The sequence below is a fragment of the Solanum dulcamara genome, chromosome 4, assembly GCF_947179165.1.
Source record: "Solanum dulcamara chromosome 4, daSolDulc1.2, whole genome shotgun sequence".
NCBI lineage: Eukaryota > Viridiplantae > Streptophyta > Magnoliopsida > Solanales > Solanaceae > Solanum > Solanum dulcamara.
The window spans coordinates 1030806-1044393 of NC_077240.1; the positions used below are offsets into that span (position 1 = coordinate 1030806).

The window sequence follows — 13588 nt, forward strand, 5'->3', positions numbered from 1 at the left end:
AATAAAAAGTGTCATAGAAATTGAAATATTTGAGAGACGTATCGTTTTTAGCACTTAAAATCAGTTTTTGAATAACAGGTTATTAACTTTTATTTTAAACGCAAAAAAAAATAAAAAATTCAATTGACTATTTTGAGTATTTTGTGTCATAGGAGTCATTATCGTTTGACTTGCTAGACGCTTGTAGTCAATTTGGCTTGGCCATTTGGAGTATCTTGTAGGTATTTTGAAAATAGTTATATAACTTTTGTGATCGAAGTAGATATTATATCAGAGATGCACGGATTAACTATATAAGATTTAAAACATATACCAAACACGAAATTTTATCACACAAGATTATTTCATCTAGCATATCAAATCATATGAATCCTCGTGTGTTTTCTCCCTCTATCTTTGATCCGCTATTATATGCCCCTATAGTATCAACCACACTAATCTAGAGATGGCAAATGAACGGATTGGGTTGAATTTGATGAATCAAAATGAGTTAAGTTAATAAATAAGCTAATTTATTGATTCGTCCAAAAAGTTAACAGTTCAAAAAATGTAATCCGTCTAAGTTTATTGGGCTAGTTAGGTGAGTGTTATCTCACTTTCTTATGGATTAGGTTTGGGGTAGTATGCCTTTGTACTTGTTTCTCCTTTAGTATCAACAAATAGTATTAACAGTTTCTGCATAGTCAAATACAGGACATGCAAGATCTGTCGAGTAATTTATTTTCCAATAATAACACGCATAAAGAACAACCCCAAGACTTTCAAGGCAAATTTCATTTTTTTATTATTATTTCCCTTTATCAAGTCTTAACGTCTCTCATTAAACTGGTGTCTCATATATCAACACATTCAAAAAGATTTAGAAGCATAACAGTAAAAGTGAGCGGTCACATTCTACCCCTAAATCATCATTCACTTTTTTCTACTCCCTAGTAAAGTTTTGTTCTTGGACAATAGACCTGTAACTTGTGATTTATACAAAATGACAACACTTCAAATAGTTGGGCCCGCGAAATCATGCAGCTTTGTGAGCCTCAACTAAGTTGGCCAATTTATTGCATCATTTTACTTACTAATAACTGGAATGTCAAAAGAAACAACATTTCTGCGAGAAGCTAAAAAGGCGGCAACATTGGTGCCCTTACATGTATGTGCTGCACGACCTTAAAAAGTCAAAATTTGAAAGAAGATGATCTTCCTAAGTATTTACAACCGTTTGTAGCAAAAAGAACCCCCGCAGAAAAAAAAAATCCCATCTTCATCATTCGATCGAAGCAAGGTACCAATGTCAGCTGTGAAACAAAGCAGACAAGACACAAATGCAGGAGTTAAATAATTTGAAAATACCAAGATATATGAAGGCAGTTAAATCAGCGGACTAAATGCATGGCTCAAAAACAAACACAAATCGTTCATTTTACAATCTCCACAACAACACTGCAGTAACGAAACTAGCAATCAAAATAGAGGAAAAGTAGTTGAAAAGGAATATAACTAGATAAAGATATACAACAGCAGATTCTGATGCATACAAACCTAGGTGTTGTTAGTTGAGGATGGGCCAGATCTGCCTTTATTGAGGACCAGACACCAATAATTTTCAAGTTGTATGCACAAGTCCATTTGTCATGTAACTTATGACAAATCAAATGATCCTTGACCTTCATTGATGGCATAGAGCAACTTTTTGTACATTATTTCCTGCAGAGAGATGTGCAAGGATCAACAATATCATTTGACCCTCCCAAGACAGAGATAGAGATGGAGACAGAAAAGAGTAGGAAAAATTCTAGAACTCTGAAAGGAGAGCAGATGACTGCCCTCATACTAAGCAGATGAGAGGAAATGTTACGCCACAGCCAGCAGCCAACAGATTGGGGAGAAATCATACCTTAGTTGAATAGGGAGGCAGTTTCAGGTAGTTAGCACATGTCATTACACTAGGTAAGTCGTCGTATGCAGATTCTGATGGCATATTACCATTTGGTGCTGTATTACCAGCACTAGATGGATGCTGCTCAAAAGATATGACGGTCAGCCTCTGCAGAGAGAATTAACAGATAGGACTAATATTTTAGCCAACTACAGCCATACCTTTCTCACTATTGTCAACTTAGGATTGAGCACAGCCAGACCACCGGGAGGAAGCCGGGGAGCACCAGTGACAAACTGACAGAATGCTCGTTGCTGCTCAGGAGTGAACTCTCCCATGATCTCTAATAACTGATCAGAAGCAAATTAAACAGTTCGACATCAGTTTGAAGCCAATAGAAAAGACAGAAGAAGACTAATTCAATAACATATATGTGTCTCAGGCCCTACACTTCCACTGACAGCTGAAGAACAAACTTACATAAACGATGGCGGGACTCTTGGCTGTATATCCATGATCAAACTTGATATGATCTACAAGTGTCTCAGCCTGGATAAGCAAAAGAATGAAATTCAACAAAAGCTGGACACATACAAGTATCACACTGTGCTATACTGGGTTCATGAGAAACAAAATATCACCTTCCATAACTCTTTACGGCCACAAAGCAGGTAGTCCAACTCCGTAGGAGAGAATATTTGCAGAGCTGAAATGTCAAAAACCTGAAAGTTGTGGAGCCTAAAAGTTATTTCACTATCACCATAAGATAAGTGATGATATCAAGATGTATCAAATAACTGATAAAATCATCAAGTGAAAGTTGCACCAAATTATCAGTTAAATATCACCTCTAGATGCATCTCTAATTAGCTAAAATCCCATGACGGCAACAAACCTGATTGAAGCCAGATCTAAATGCTTCCATCTGCCGCCCAATTCCAGTCCTCACAGTGGCATCAACCACAAAAGTAACATATTCTTCCAAGTTACTAAGATCCACCTGCAAGTTCCAAGTGAAGTATACAAATCAAACAAAATGATAGAGAGGACAAAAAATAGAATTGGCATCCAAGGAAAAGCAGCATACATCCTCATCGCCTGCTTTCAGAACATATCCAGGATAGCCTGGGAGTGTGAAATCTAAACAAAGATCCTCAACCGGTATCCCACGAAAATGCAAATCATTAATGTTCTCTTGGCCCTGGCCTCCAATTGATTCTAGATTTTGTTTACGGCTAACAAGAGCTTGCATCTCTTGCAAAGTCTTTCCTAACTCGGCATCAAAAGAGAGAATATCATACAGATCAAGCTCCTACAATGTTAAAGCAGAAACGTTAGGAAAGAAAAACAAAAAATATAAAGCTAAATGCAACAATTTGATCATAGACGGTAATCGTGTGCAAAATAAAAAACAGAGAGAAGCCCTTACTTGGCAAAGGACAAGCTTGTAAAATGCAGTTGACAGAGGGAGATCCAAAAGCCGCCCATCTTGAAGTGCTTTCGCCATCACACGCCCTAGCAATCTGAAATACTCAATCACCTTCGGGAATTGGTTGCCATCTGCAGTATCAACAGTTGATGACCAGGGACGTGGGAATAATCCAAGAGGTGCTTGGACAAGCTCTTTATCACCCCCGCTGAATTTTTCATCCACACCCACTTCCATTGAATGTTCATTTGATGAGGAACTTGTTCTCCACATTCTCAGTCCAACTTTTTGCAGATCACGACTTAAAAGGGTATAGAATTCCAGAGTTGGGCCCAAACCAGTGCCAACTTCACCAAAATATTCGACCTCGAGAACAGCTTTTTGGCTAGAGTACATCTCCATTACTTTTGCAGCAGAATCCAGAATGCGATTCCTAGAGACACGGACTTTCTGGCGCTGTAATCTCCCAACCCTGACTTCTCTCTCGTTGGTGGAACCATTACCATCTGCACCTTGCTGCTGTTGAAGTCGATATAAAGCCCTAGATAAACCAAAGGCTGTTGAATAGAAGTACTGGCGCCGAGTCTCAAATGGAAAAAGAAACGGACAGGACCTTGTCAGCTGGGAACACCATGATGGAAGAGACCCACTACAAAGGGCTAGAGCATCCTGAATCTGTCGGGCCAACTTTGGAGTGAGCTTGCTGTTCACAAATTCCTCCGAGGGAATTTTGACACCAGTAGCATTGAGCTCATCTAAACTCAGTATTTTCCCTTCAGAAAAGTCGTCAATAACTGACTGCACACGTAATCGTGGGGCCAGCTGGTTTAATCCCTCCACTACACGTAAAAGGGCCAAAATGTTGTAAGTAGAATTGCTTTTCTCCATATCACAAGGAAGTTCTCCCTGTAATATACTATCTAACAATGATGCTCGATGCAATGAGGGTTCTGCATTGGTACTTGCTGAAGAACTAGCTTTATTAGACTTGGTGGAAGTTGAGCTCCCATCCCCTTTCATAGACCTCTCTGCTTGACTGTCAGCTCTTTGGTATGTGATGGTGTAAATATCACCCCAAAGTCTGCTTCCGTCACTAGACAAAAAGTCAGTGCCACCAAACCTCTCTTCATCATCCTCGTCAAGTACAAGTTGCCGCTGGATGGCCTGATAGATAGTCAAGTTCCTATTAAGCTGCTTTCCACCTGCAGAAAATACAAGTCTGGGAGGATCACTAGTGCTAAACAGAGGGCGTCCATGACGATCTCTAGCTCCTCTCAAACCTCTACCGTTCGCAGATGCAAGTCCAGCCATGGCAGCAGCAGCAAATGACATTGCACCCCTTGAACCATAAGAACTCCCACTCCTGAACTCCACAGAATCAGATCCCTGAGCAGAAGCAGCTCTGCTACTTGAACCACCACCAGCATTTGTCTGGCTATCATTTGGTGTCTGTGTGGCAGGACTATCTTCCGAAGAATCACCCAATTTGACATCATGAACTTTGTCCGGCATGCAAACAGGAAGAGAATCATCGCCCAACACCTAAAGCATTGGAAACAATTTCAGAATAGCATCTTTAATACAGCTGTGTATAAAATTAAAAGAGCTGCTCAAGTTGATCTGTGGAGAAGAGGCTGAAACATGCATATTGGGAACGCAAATCTGCTCTCAACCATGTTGCTTGAACTCTAGCAAAATGTTGACGCACCCGTGTCAAATCCTCCAAAAATGTATTACTTTTGGAGGATCCCACGCGCACGCATGGACATTATTGAAGAGTCCGAGCAACACAGCTCTCAACAACCTAAGTGAATTAAAAATGGCAAAATCTGAAATATAGAAAACAAGGATTTTGACACGAGGTTTAAAAAAATCAAGGGAAATTTAATAACTTACATCATCATGGTCATCATCATCATCATCAGATATATCTTCATCCTCAATAACCAAAGCATCATCAATTTCAACAGGTGACATATCCAACTCATCATCCTAAACATCAAAACAAGTAGTGGGATGTAAAAGTTCATGTTGTCGTGCAAACCCGCAACTACTCGGGAGATGAAAAATGGAAGCAAAAAGATTCAGAGAAAACATCAAAGTTTTAAATAAGCATTTGTCGGTTTCATTTCAACAAATGAAACCTAATGGTGAAGAGAAAGCCTTATCAAATTAATGTTCAAGAGAGAGACATAACTAATTCAAATTTAACTCGAGAATCAAAAAGCTAAATCATGTGACTGCTACGTCACACTCTTGAGTTAGAGAAACATGTGACTAGGTCAGAAAACACCATTTTTCCCTCCATATATTAGGCAAGTCCAGACTATTCTGTCCTTTTGTCATTATTATTTTTTTGAGAAGGGTAACTTTGTATTCACAAAAAATTCATCATCCAAGTTATGATGAATTGGAAACTTACATCGCACAGGGTGGTGGGCACACCCTCAAAAAGATATACTGAATTACAAGTTACCTATAAATTGACTACCTCTACGCTTTCCCCTGCCAAATCTTTTTGTCCTTCAAAACACCTAGCATTCCTTTCCATAGAGTCCACCATATTTTATGCTTTTGTTATTATCAAGTGCAAATATTAAAAAAATTATTCCACTTGTATCCTTTTTTTTCTTTTATGCTATTTCTGAATGATATTCCTTGTATCAAAGGTTATCTCCTTCGTTTTGAAGGATATAATAGAAAATTACCCTTCTGCTGTAATATTGATGAAGATGATGATGCACCAAATACTAATTTTAATCACATTTGTTCTCGTTCATTTGTATTTTTTTCTTACATTCTTTTCATTTATCTATTATTCCTTAATTTTCTATATTTAAACAATGATCTTCAACAAAGAAAAGAAATGTATGAAGAAATATACCTCAGAACTAGATTCCCCATTCACAGGCTTCACTTCTGCTTCTTTATCCAATGCTGCTCTTCTTCGAGCAGCATTTCTTGTCTGGGGCCCCCTGCCATCTTCTTGAGCAGGCTTCAGAACAGCCTTTCCTTTGCCCTTGGATGAACTTCCATTTTTTTCCTGTGGTGGGTCTTTCTTTGCACTGTCATTTATATTAACCGCTGACCTAGATCGTGTACGACGAGATCCAGAAGCCGGAGTAGAGGTCGATGGGCATGAAGCACCAACTCCTGCAGCGATGGTCCCAGACTCAGAGTTGCCTACTGATGCCAAGGCCTTTTGACCAGACTCAACTCTCTGAACTCGAGGCCACAGAAAGTCCTCAATAGCAGCTAGACTTGCTAAAGGATCGATCAACACAACATTTGAAGAGTAGTCACGAAGGGTCTTGTCTCCTTGAGCTCGGCAAAGGCGTAGCTTGAATGGTTGTGACAAAGCACTTAAACCTGAAGAAAGTCGTGCATTACCAGTAGATGATCTTGAAGAATGACTCAGCACGACAGGGAACCGCTCCAAGGAAGACAAGGCATTTTGAAGCTTTTGAACCAAAACAGTCATAGGAACCATATTTCCACCAACACTTGAAGGAAGGGCAACTGCAATAAAAGACTTGTATCTTCTGATTGCTTGTTGTCGAAGCCTAGACAAATTAGTATCTGAGATTCTTTCCTTTGAAAAATATCCGCATGTAAAATAGTTTAGCAAAGCTGCAACAACTCCACTTCCAATGAACTCAAAAGTTGATACACCATCCCCTTTGCTGAGCTCCCCCAACATGGAAGCTACCAGTTCGGCCAAGGTGTCTTCCTTACTGGCAGAAATATCCCCAAGCCGAGGAACAGAAGCTTTTGATTTTCCTTTAGGTTTAGATATTTGTTCATCAACACCAGTGTTCAACTTCATACAGAGATTCTTCAATCGTAGAAGATCATCTGTAACACCAACCTCAGTAGCCCCTGAATCTGAAGGGAAGAATTTATCTTTGAAAGATTTAGCACCTGCACTGACTGCAATCCGGAGGTTAGAACTGGTCTTTGGTATTTCCAGTGAATTTGGTGGTGATCCACTCCCTGGAACTGTACTCTTAGGATCCTCAATGGAACTTGCATCTGCATTTGAATTACTGCTACGACGTCGGTTACGTCTAGAACGAGATGACCCAGGTATACAATCATTGTCCTTCTCAGCAGACGATGGCTGGGAAGTAGCAGAACCATGAGACAATATCAGAGCATCTACGGCATGAACAACACCTTCTCGCGCGAACATCTTGGCAAAAATTCCAGGAAGCTTTTCCATTAGAATTTCTGCTACTTGAAGAGCAGGCACCAGCACTTGGGGATCCTTCCAGGCCAATACTCCAGCCAAGAAACTACATAGGAATCATAAATGAAGCACTACTTTCACTACCAAAGAAATATGATGCATATAAAGATTGTTCTTTGGATAAACATTCCATCCCAGATCAACTCCCAAAGAAAAATTGAAAGCTTGTATTTGTTTATATTCATACCTTGATATGTTGGTGATGTTATTTAGAGACTGAATCATATTTGCACTGCTGAAATACATAAGTTTTCCAATAGCTGACAGACACTTGTGGCGAACTGGACTATTCACACTGGATCCATATACCTGACGAGCAAAACAACAGGGTTTCATCTTATAAATCTCCACCATGGCAGTTGTAAGATGGTGGCAACAATTTACAATGGGATTATAATACTAACCTGGATCAGAACAGGAAGAAGATCCATTCCAAATTGTTGCAGAAGTTCGGGTTGATCATTCAACAATTTTTCTCGAGCTGAAACCTCCTGGGAAGATGGTTTCATATCCTCCTGTTTGGTGGAACCACTAGCAGAAGATTTCTTTATATCAGAACCTTTAGTGAGCAGATTAGTGCCGGTTGGAAGAGAGATGGTTCCTTGAGGCAGTGGAGGGAGGAGCTCATTTGCCAGGTTCACGATCTCAAAAATCTAACAGCACGGAAATTCATTTAATGTCATTATAAGAGATAGAAGCAGCATTCAGAAGAAACAGTTTGTACACAGCAAAGAGAGGGCATCGTCTCGTGGCATTTGCTCAAGCACCAGCTTCCATGAAACCAGATGATTTTCGCAACAAGAGTAAATTTAACAAGTGGTAAGATTGTCATCTAAATTCACAAGTGAATCGAGTCAACTAGCAGAATTAACACATTAGAAACAATTTGAAGCCCCACAAGGGTACATTTTACCTCTCCCAGACCCCACTTGTGTGACTACTAGGTATGTTGGTGTTGTAAGGTTCTTCATAACATACTCCATGCATGGAAGCTCTTGAATTATTTTAGATGGTTCTTTCTGCCCATGGCGAGCTTAATTACATAGTCATATTTACACTATTAATGTTCAATTGATATCAGTGATCAACAATTTGAGTCTTCAAATACTAAAAAAAATTAACAAGAAAAACATGGGGTGTTCTAAAGCTTATATTAGAAGGTTGTTTTACCAATTACTCATAATACTTGATTGACATTATAGAATACTACATTGGATATTCAATATCCACCGAGTTTTGAAGCTAAAAACAACGGGTTTCTCGATAACAGCGGTGATCTTCAGTTCTCCACTAGGACATCAAGCAGGGATTTGGACCACCAACAAATTGTAATTATACTACCTTGATTTCAGAAGGTGATGAGTCAAATGATTAGTTTAGACATAATAGTTAAACATGATGAATGTGATATTTTTTGGACGGGAAGGAAAGTACAAAGAAAGGTCAATATTTGAGGTTGGATCTGCACAAAGTTTTGCGCAGCAGCCCAAAAGGCAGTCGAGATACCGCCTAACACAGCACAGATATGTGATGCAGCCACAACGGCCGACAGAATTTGCTCTGTAAGGATATTTTGTCTTCTTTACATTCCCCCAACCCTATAATAAATACATATGCTTGTCCCATAAGCTAGGTATCTTTAGTTTTGGAGCCGTACATTGAAGTTTTGAGCCAAAAACTTGGCTAGACTCCAGACTCCTGATTGGGTTGTTATTACAACTCTTCTTTTCTATGATTTATGATATGAATTCCTTCATGGAGTAATTTTTCTATTGTACATTTTTAATGGTTAATCCTTCAGGATGAAATCTAAATTTACTCCAGAGAGGTATTAAGAGGGACTCCTCTCTTTGAATTGTTTTCGGTGGTGGTTCTCCTATAACCTGTTTATTCGAGAGAAGAATCGACCGTCGGAGTGTGCTATTAGAGTAGGAGGAGAGAAGCACATTTTTATCTAAAATCATTCATTTATAAACATACATATCTATTGAACTCCTAATATGTCTCAAGTATTTTAATGTTATAGCTATTCGAAAGGCAACTTAGAAGTGTTAGTTATTTTTTAATAAAGAATTAAGAATAATTAGTGATACGAATAGACAACTATAATCATGAGAAGTAATGCATAGTTATGTCTGAGAATAGGCAATTAGGCATATCAAGGAGAAAGATCTAAACTAACAGTCATAAGTCAAGCTGTCAAGTTCTCCACTTTATTACTTTGGTAATTCTCTTTAATCTTAGTTCAAAATTTTAGATCACCATAGATCTTTGTTTTTAGGACATTAAACAATTTATTGGATTTTAATTGCTTTCAAGTACCAAGAATAAATTACAACAACATACCCAGTGTAATCCCACAAGTGGGGTCTGGGGAGGGTAGGATGTACCCTTACCTCTACCTTTGCAATGTAGAGAGGTTGTTTCCGATAGTCACTCTCAAAGTTTTCAGAGGCAATACACGGGAATAAACCTAACTCAAAAAACAACTTTCTCCGGGAAAAAAAATTGATAATTATTCCATCCCATGTGGGGACCATGGAGTATTATATTTGATCATAACAGGTTTTATCTACCAGGCACTCTTTTCATCTTGATCCTTTTTGACATCCAAGTGACTTGCGAAAATGTAGTGTTTGAACTTCAACAAAAAATGAAATGTAAATTAGAAATATAGCACATATCTGGTGCAAGCATGAAAAACTTCTCATAAGACCTCTCTTCCCACCTACACACAAACTCCTTCACTACGTATCTAAGTTCGAGTGAAACGACTATGTCTTTTCAAAAGCTACGTTCGTTCAACTCCTTCGGTGTCGGTTTTAAAGATAGGATAGCGGGATCACGAACGGGAATCTAAATAGAAAAGAAGGCTAAGGTCGGATCTCGTAATAAAGGAAGAAAAGAAGAGCTTGATCCGCTCGAAGAGTTTCCCTGACTAGCAAAACAAAGAAGGCTGACTCAAGACAACAAAGTATAGCACACGAATCTAACCTTTCTGAATCCAATTATTTTTCCAGCATCACTTTATCCGCGGAAAAATATGCTAAGAAGTCGACTATCTTTCAACACTATAGAAAAACTATACTATAATATGCACTACTAGTGTCACTTGTTTACAAGAAACGCTAACAATTATAGGATGAATTTAAAATAAAACTAGTGATGCATACCTGTTCCGGAGGTTTGCTCAAGGCAGGTGATATAGACACAGTGGCCACGAGATCAGAACCTGATAGAATATCCTTGAGTATTCCACTTATTCCAAGCAGCAGTAAAGTTTTAGCTCCAAGTGGAGAGCCACTAGCACATGTCGAAAGAAGCCTGATTAAACCCTGCAAAACTTATCAAATCAGAATACAGCCATCAAGGTTGTAAATAACCGACATATGGAGGGTTTAAACATACTGTGTAGGTTGACGTGCTGAGTGAAGCCTGTCCACCTCCAGAGTTGCTGGTTGAGATGAGGGAGGCAGCTTGGGTAACAAGTCCGTGATTACACAGTTCATCTAGCTTTTCTGGGTATGACGCAAATGCTTCAGCAATACGGGTCAAGCAGATAGAAGCATGCTCTAATACCTGCAGACACAGGCACCAAAACATGAAACTAAAGAAAAGTAATGTTTAACCAAACTAGAAGGGGGGGAAGAGGAGATATCTTCCTGCAACGGGAAGATAACATGATGCTGACTCACCTTTGCATCATGATATTGGAGGAGATTCGTCAAAAGAGGAACAGCTTCCATGACGAAGTCAGACGCATCTGAAGGAAGCTTCTTGCACATATTAGCGGCAGTTGCTAATGCTACTCTCTATGGAAGGATATAAACAGTAAGAAATAATCATATAGGTACTGGAAGGCTGCTTGTTTCACTATAACTGAATTCCACAAAACCATGATAGTGTTAATCATGAAAGGGATTCTTCTACCTGAACACCAGTGGAAAAGAAATCGAGATAAGAAAGCACAGCCATCAGTGCACCAGCCCTCAAACAAGCAGTTGGGTGTTCCTGAGATATCTTCTTTAAAGCTTGCAAAGACTGTAAAAGGCAAACATTAGCATCACAGCTGGAAAAAAAACAATCCTTAACATGTACATGTTCCATGCAAACTAATACACTCACCTGTTCAGCCAAATCCATGTATTCAATTGTAAGCAGGCGAGCTACAAAGCATGAAACAGCTCCATAATGGACAACAGCAGCACATGAAGAAGGTAGAACGTCGACCAAATGGGTAAGAGCTCGGGCCGCAAGAAGCATAATGTCAGGATTGTTCTCGTGATTGAGCAGTCCTACAAGTACCGGTACAAATGAGTCCACAGAAAATGTGGACAGGGAGTCTTCTGTTCCAATGGATAGCATCTCACACAACTGCGTCAAAGCTTCTACCTGTTTCCCTTCCTCGCCATCCGCCCTTAAACCAGCTAATATCTTCTTGAGTCGGCCACTTTGGTGGGATGATGATGCTGACCCCATGGCGGAGCTAGGGAGTAAATCATCTAATCCGGCACCCAATTTCCTAAGCAGTCCCTGAAGTGCACTACTTGCTGAAGTTAAATTCTGGTGCAAAATCCCAGCCCCACCCTCGCTATCATTATCATCGTCCTCACCACCACCCGCACCACCGGAATCTATGTTCAATCCAAGACTGCGCTCGGCATCCCTATCCCTAACTCTAACCTCATGTTCTTTCTCCTTACCTTTGTCCAAATTATCCTTATCGGAACCATGACTAGGGTTCTTACCGCGGCGGGTTCGGCTAGCTGAGCCGGAAGATTCATTCGTGGAGTCCATGGGTGTAGATGATGCTAGTGAGTCCTGAGAACGAGTTGTGATGCGAGAACGAGTTGAGATCGATGCAGTTGGGGCAACGGGAGTTGAATTGACGGTGGAAGTAGAAGTAGAAGCGGCGGTGACACGGGCTCTCTTAGCGGCGCGGGTGGTTGGACCAGATGAAGAAGAAGAAGGCGCTGATGAGGTGGCCTCCGCCCGCTTCCGGCTCCGAGTTTCCATACAAAACCCAAAACCCCTTCAGAACCGTGAATCAGCTCGCCGATGTATCGGCGATCAGATACTTTCCGATTCGGAAATCATCATCATGTATCAGAAACCCTAATTCACAAGAATTAAAGAATTTTAACCCAAAGAGGCGATCTTTATTGATTCAGCTAAATCCCCAATCACAATAGATTAAAAGTCCCAAATCAGTATATGATAGCAATCGAATTCCAATGAAGTGCTTTGAGTAATCAACACGATTGCAGAGCGATATACGAACTTTGAGAGAAGAGGAATGTAACTGAGGAAAGGCAAGATGGACAAAGCTAAATAGAAAACCCTAATTTCCATAAATAATTTTGGGTCTGTTGAATTATTTATTTTTCTGTCCCTGAAAATATCGAATAAGATGGTTTAAAAAAAAAATTCTTTTGGTTCCTTCCCTCTTCTTTTTTTTCTTTTTTTTTTTATTTATGTGTAGTTCCCTTTATGAGTATGAACCCGTTTGGATGAGCTTATAAGTTGATCAAATCAATTTATAAGCTTTTTTTAACTTATTGTGATGTTTGTTTAATGCTAATTTTAAGTTATAAAGTTCTTAAAGTCAGCCAAAAATGAAAAATTAGGATTTCTAATTTTTTTTTCTAAGTGCTTAAAGTCATTTTCTTTGACTATGGAAATTACTTTTATATATCTTATATTTTAACTAAATTCTCAAACTACACTTTTTATGCTTTTAACCCTAAAATTCACATCATCTTCCTCATTTCTTCGGCATAAGTACTTTTATCCAAACACTCAACTGCTTATTTATAAAAATAACTTTCGGCACTTCAAAATTCTAAAAGCACTTCATATATAAAAGTTGCTTTTTTTAAGTTCATACAAAAGGGTTCTATGTCTGGCTGATCCTTAGCTTACGCTAACGTTTGGCCAAGTTTCCAAATATTTATAGTAAATAATTTTTGAATGAAGTTTTGGTGAACTTTTACCATGTTTTTTGCTATAAATTTTTTAAAAAATATTTAAATGTTTC

The 13588-nt window shown here is 39.1% G+C and overlaps 1 protein-coding gene across 1 annotated transcript; it reads right to left on the reverse strand.

The window, feature by feature from the left end:
- Positions 1-954: 954 nt before the first annotated feature.
- Positions 955-12909, reverse strand: LOC129885320 (E3 ubiquitin-protein ligase UPL3). Its single transcript, XM_055959558.1, has 18 exons — positions 11677-12909; positions 11482-11592; positions 11247-11363; positions 10960-11130; positions 10725-10886; positions 7956-8204; positions 7739-7860; positions 6187-7597; positions 5199-5294; positions 3303-4844; positions 2961-3185; positions 2769-2873; positions 2515-2595; positions 2354-2422; positions 2095-2223; positions 1892-2014; positions 1537-1701; positions 955-1292 (listed from the first exon to the last, which is right to left on the reverse strand). The coding sequence occupies exons 1-17, from the start codon at positions 12565-12567 to the stop codon at positions 1636-1638; spliced, it is 5670 nt and encodes a 1889-aa protein (XP_055815533.1). The 5' UTR covers positions 12568-12909; the 3' UTR covers positions 955-1292; positions 1537-1635.
- Positions 12910-13588: the final 679 nt, after the last annotated feature.

What these genes read in the sequence shown, in the direction of transcription:
- LOC129885320 (XM_055959558.1), bottom strand. Translation starts at nt 12,567, where the DNA reads ATGGAAACTCGGAGCCGGAAGCGGGCGGAGGCCACCTCATCAGCGCCT. An exon ending in ATGATGATGACCATGATGAT is followed by an intron (nt 4,845 to 5,198) that starts GTAAGTTATTAA and finishes CCAATGCTTTAG; the next exon opens with GTGTTGGGCGATGATTCTCT. An exon ending in AGAGTCCCGCCATCGTTTAT is followed by an intron (nt 2,224 to 2,353) that starts GTAAGTTTGTTC and finishes GCTTCTGATCAG; the next exon opens with TTATTAGAGATCATGGGAGA.